Genomic DNA, 6,125 nt, shown 5'->3' on the forward strand with positions numbered 1-6,125 from the left:
AAATGTACCAAACAAGATACTATTAATACACAAAGGTAATTTAAGCTTTATTTTTATTAATACACTCTACCAAACTACCCTAAGAATCAGATCGTCACTATTGATCAAGGATCAAGGTTGTCATGCTCATTAATCCTATGTACATTATCATGTTTAAAGGTACTCTAGTCTACAAACAATATTTGCATAAGATAGCAAATCAACACTGATTGAATTTTACGATCTTTTACTAATTTTTTTTTATTTGACTCAAAACTTATACTTTTTTTAAGTGATATCGAGATTCGAGGGATGATACCCTATTATCACCTTGAATAGTTCAAATGTTTTTGTTGATATACATTTAGAATGCAACAAGATATGTCTACACCATGGGATCCTTGAAGATTTGTCCTAGTATAGCTTCTTTCAAATTCTAACCTCACCTTTCTACTTTAATGATACCATAAATATGCTATTATTATATTATTCCCAAACCACACAAAATCTGAAGATAATTTAAGATATCAATCATATACTTGAATCAGAATCATACTGATCACTTAAGTATATATTAAATAATCTTTTTGAACAAATTATGAGGAATCCATACTATATGATTAATTATAAATTATCTTGCAATAATATTCATAATAAAAAAGAACAACAAGTAGCAAAAGAAGGAACTCATTTCTTCTATCATATTGGAATTAACATCATACAAGAAGAATATAATATCCTATATGCCAAAACTTCCAAAAAAAAAAAAGGTAGAAAAATACTACTTTTTTCATACATTTCTTGTGCTAAAGATTCTCATGCACCAAAAAGTTCTAAAAAAAATGGCCTAAACTAAAGATTAAGCTAATCTTGAAAAAATAAAGAACTAAAAAGGAATAATTAAAACTTAGAACCCTTTTGACCAAAAATATAAAATCAGAAAACTCGAAATTTTCTAATTTCCTCTTTCAAAGTCAGTCGTCTACGGTTTACATCCTTATTTGGATCGAAGCAAAAATATACTGAATTCTTGACCCGGACCTTCATCGGGGTTAATCAAATGAAAAGACTCCGAATCCGCACCACCAATAATACACTCATAGTTAGCTCTCATATACAACACTTCTTCAGATTCGGTACCCGAAACCAAACCCGACGGAATTACACCCGCCCCGACTGTCATTGACTGCATCGTCTTCAACATAATTCGGGTCTGTTGGGTCGCCCGTCTCCGAACCGCAAACCCGATTTTTCTCCCATTACAGAACAGAGTCCACATTGGAATTGAATGGAGCGGGCAACGGTTCAGCTCCGAATCCGATGATTCAAGGGCAATTCGGACTAATCCACATCGCATTTCTTGAATAAGGGTTGTGGTTGGAATGGAAAGTTCTAGAAGAAGTGAAGGCTTCGTGTTGAGACGATCGTGTTGTACGCAGAACCATACATGTCCACCGCGGCGTTGGCCGAAGATTGTTCCGATTACCATTGTTTTAGAAGAACGCGGTGGAGCTGAGAGTGAAATTGCGGAGCCGGAGGCGCTGCTGGTGGTGTTTGTAGTGCTGATTGGGGTTGTTGGGTATGAATCTTCTTGATCTTCTTCGAATTTCTTTTCTTGTTTTGAGTCGTCGAGATCGTCACGCAGTGAGGTACTCAGGCGTTTTTTGGTGGAGATTGTGAGCGGCGCCGGTGGTGCTGGGGATGTGGGTGTTGAATTGAAACAGGGGAGGAGAAATCGACGGAGAGCATCGACTTTCGGCATTTTTTTTGGATCGAAAATTGCAGAGAAATGAAGAAGATGAAGATGATTTTTTTTTGAATGGGTAATATGCAGAGCAGAGCAGTATATTTATACTGTATTAAGAAATAGTTATGACTGAAAAAACAGAGAGAGGGAAAATGGAAAGAGCGGGAACAGATGTAGTAGCCGTTACATTGTTTACCTGTTTTCGAAACTAATTAGCTCGACTAATTTAAATACGCATAGTTCTTAAAGGGTAAATTGATGTTCTAAGATCAAGAGTTTCAAATCGCAGAAATAGTTAATAATAAGAAAATTCCATTCATCCCGCCATATTGATTGGAATGATTGTTATATATTATATTGACTATATACTATGTTCGGATAGATTATATTATTCTTCGTCGTTATTATGTTTAAATGAATTTGTTTTGTTGCGGAAAAGGATGAATTAAGTGAAAATACGTGCTCTGTTTTTACTACTATTTTAATGTAGGAGTAAAATAAATAGCAGAGAATGACAAAAGACCAGATTTTTATGTGGACAGAGATAGAATTGAAAGGATTCCAGATTGTTAAGAAACATGCAGGTTTTGACCTTTGACCAAAGTACTTCATCCTTCGTTTCAATTTATTCGTCTGATTTTAATTTGACATAAAAAATTAAAAATAATAAAATGATATTTAATTTTGTAATTTTACGTATATGATAGAAAAAGTTAGAATTAAAGAATTAAAGAATTACAAAATAAATAAGAGATAAACAAACAGATTAACACGAAGGGAGTTATAGTTTCAAGGATCGTTTGATATGCGAACATAAAATAATCTCAAATTAAATAGGATAAACGCAAGATATCCAATGATTAAATCTCTGATAAAATTTATATTGCATTTAATTAACAATATATGTTATCCCAAATAAATTTCTGCCAACCAAAATGCAATATTAATTTTATCTCACTTTATCCTTTAGTATAGAAGGGGTTTTAGATTATATAGGAGGTGGAGGCAGGGACAACAAACATAGATAGAATCGAGAGGTTCATTCAAATTCTTTTCAGTATAAAATTATAATATTATTTATATATTAAATATCTTTAATTTTTTTTTTATTTACTTTTCATGTTTTGAACTCTTTGAATACAATAATAATATATTCAATAAAATCTTATTAGGTGAAGTCTGAAAAAGATAAAGCATAAACATACTTTTTACCACTATCTCAAGAAGGTAGAAATGTAGTTTCTGAGAGATCCTCAGCTCACACACATCAAATCCAAGTAAAAAAAAAAAAAGAAAAGAAAGAAAGCATAACCGTCACTAAGAAAATCAGTATAAAGTCTATAAAAAATAAAGAAACAGTAACAACAAGTAATCAAAATACAATACATAACAATAAAACAAAAACTACAAAAAATTTGAAATATTTGTGAAAATTCTGATTTTGTCATTATGCGGAGAGGAGTTTGTCTGGTCAAAGGATGCTTGAAGGAAAAGGGGAAATACAGCTGGATTCTGATTAAATTCTACTAGAAATTGTTTCCCTTTAAGGCAGACTCTGCATTTCTATTCTTTTGCAGATGAAAGGAGGAATCTTTACTCTCCCTTTAATAAAAAATCAAAGGTGAAATGCTGAGGTGGTACAAAAAGAGATGTCATCAAATTTTTGATTTTTTAATAATGGATTGGTCTATTAGGCAAAGAATTGAATGTTGTGTACAAACCAATGAACTCATATGTCCACGTATTTAATTTAATCTCAACTGATATAAATCTCTTAACTCTTAATAATTAAAGGAATATTTTGGAACCCATAAGAGATTTACTTGTCTATATATTATTTCATTTGATCGTTTAGGTCCCGACTTCACCTGGATGGTTAGGTCATTACACCCTTAAAGTCTATACGCTATAGATAGACTCCAGGAACCATGACATATTTGCTTAGTTGAACATAATTTCTTTCCACGAAAAGAAGAGAAATGACTCATTACACAAAATGAAAAGCTTTTTTTACGAGGTATAAATAAAAATCTCTTTATTTAATCTGTTACGAAATCAACGATAGATCAATTCTCTTTTTATTTGGGAGTATTGACTACACCCAAATTCTGAGCTTTATGTTACTCTTTCTAAGTGACATGTCAAGTCCAAGGCATCTCAATTGGATTGACTGGGATGACAGTTTCTCCTTATTTAAATCTTTTAAGTTTGAGTGTACACATGTATAACTTAAACACTTAAAAAGTTGAATAAGTAGATACATTTGTCTTATATGATGTCCTTATATGGCAATTCACGTCTTATATGGAGTGTGGTCATTAACATTTAGCAACATTTAGATCCCTCTCTTGGAAGAATGAGTTGCATATGTATCCGTTAACTTTGAAAAAATTGTGTATATATAAGGATTATATATTTGCTTGTGCACTTTAAAACACAAAAGTTGATTTGGTGCACTAATTTGGCGAGTGCCCTTAGTCCCTCTACGCAGGCATTGTGTTAATTAGGTTCGTTTAATTTATATTTATTCATTATCAAAAGGCATATTATGTGTTATGTGCGTCTTTTTGATAGAGTAGTGTATCACTTTAAATTATGGACTCACCTCTTATTAGTATGATATCATAAGGATCGTGAATGAGAGTATATGGAGTTTATCTAAGTCTCAGCAGGTCGATAAAAATTTGTCAGCATCATCAAATTAAACATATGTTGTGTGTTTGAATATAGATATTTTTTTATTTAATTATAATTAAATTGATATATAATTACTTTATTAAATTATTTAACTATAGTAATTTATTTTAATTCGATATAAATATTTGATACGAATAATTCTTTTATAATTGATAATTGAAATTTGTTTTGCCTTGAACTTTGGCCAATGCAGCAGAGCATAAAGATGAAATATGTTTTCATTGGTAGGGACTAGGAGGAATGGAATATTCTAATGAAACTTTTTGGGAAATGGCACATAATTAGTTCCTCATTCTTTATTAAAGTATTATTTTATCAGTTTTAATTTGTTTGTCTGATTTTAATTTTGTATCATTAAAAAAATATAAAATAATGTAATTAATTTTGTGTTTTAATGTAATTAATTATACTTTATAATTTTTTTTTATAGTCATTCAAATATTTTGGAATGTTTAATATTAAAAGTTAATTTTTTTTATATTAACAAAAATATTATGACATATTTAAGAGCTCAAGTTTCGAAAGTCTTCATTTCGTTTTCAAACAAGTTCCTCTCTTTAATTTTTTAATATTTACAAGACATGTTTTAGATCAGAAAATTCAAAAATTATTTTGAATATATTATAATTTATACATTCTTTAATTTTAATATTACAAAATCAAGATATCTCTCTAATTATTTTTAAAAAAAATTTCTATGTTCAATCAAATTAAAAAACGAAATGAAACAAAGGGAGTATAACTATTTCTATAGTCATTATATATTTATAATTTTTTTGTAATCAAATGTATTAAGATTATCTACAAAATTATTTCAAAAAAGGTAAAACAATTATCACTAGAAAAAGTGTTTTCGTTACAATTGGCTCTTCTTTTCACGAAGAATGTTGAGACTTGAATAGCGTTATTCATTACGCTTTAGAATTTTGACAAACTCACACCAAAAGTTTGGTTGGGTAATTTTGGTTTTCGATATTTATAGTATTGTATTATTATTTATATTAAATTAATTTAATATAATTTGATATTTTAAAAATTGATTTTGATATTTTATGATACGATATATGTCGAAATCATAATTATTTATTATGTAAGTTGAAGTTGACCAAATTATAGTTATCTTTTTTTAGAAAAAATTAAGAAACATTTCAATATATCATACTTACACCTTACATATGAAAATATGGAAAACAAAATTCAAGCAATCCTGTTCGTTAATCATCCAAAGAAAACATTTCAATCAAAGATATAATCAAAGTTCCAACATCTAAATGATTAATTTTATATATTTTCCAAAAAACTAACTTTTTAAAGATGCATCCCAAATATCATAATATCAATTTTTTTTATTTTGATATGATATTTAGTATCTATCATACCATGTCCACCCCAAGCCACATACACACCATCCTCTTTAATTCAAACCTAACTTATGAAACTACACTTCATATATTATAATTGCATATGTCGAAATATTTTTCCACTACTAAAAAGAATATCGCATATAATGAGACATGAGTATTACTAATTCCCATGAAAAGGTTGAATGAATAGTTTGAAAGGTCTTTTTTAAAGAGGGCTATTTTCTACTTTATTTCAAAATCATAAAATTAGATTCCTTCATGATTAGAAACTCAACGATAATAGGCCCATCTTTCTATCCTTCCCCACTTAAATGCAGGGTTTGAACTCGTGATGTGTC

At 29.5% G+C, this 6,125-nt stretch overlaps 1 protein-coding gene across 1 annotated transcript; it reads right to left on the minus strand.

The window, feature by feature from the left end:
* Positions 1-976: 976 nt before the first annotated feature.
* LOC102603447 (protein MIZU-KUSSEI 1) lies at positions 977-1,916 on the minus strand. Its single transcript, XM_006341132.2, has one exon. The coding sequence runs from the start codon at positions 1,739-1,741 to the stop codon at positions 977-979; it is 765 nt and encodes a 254-aa protein (XP_006341194.1). The 5' UTR covers positions 1,742-1,916.
* Positions 1,917-6,125: the final 4,209 nt, after the last annotated feature.

The sequence above is a fragment of the Solanum tuberosum genome, unplaced genomic scaffold, assembly GCF_000226075.1.
Source record: "Solanum tuberosum cultivar DM 1-3 516 R44 unplaced genomic scaffold, SolTub_3.0 scf00021, whole genome shotgun sequence".
Classification (NCBI taxonomy): domain Eukaryota; kingdom Viridiplantae; phylum Streptophyta; class Magnoliopsida; order Solanales; family Solanaceae; genus Solanum; species Solanum tuberosum.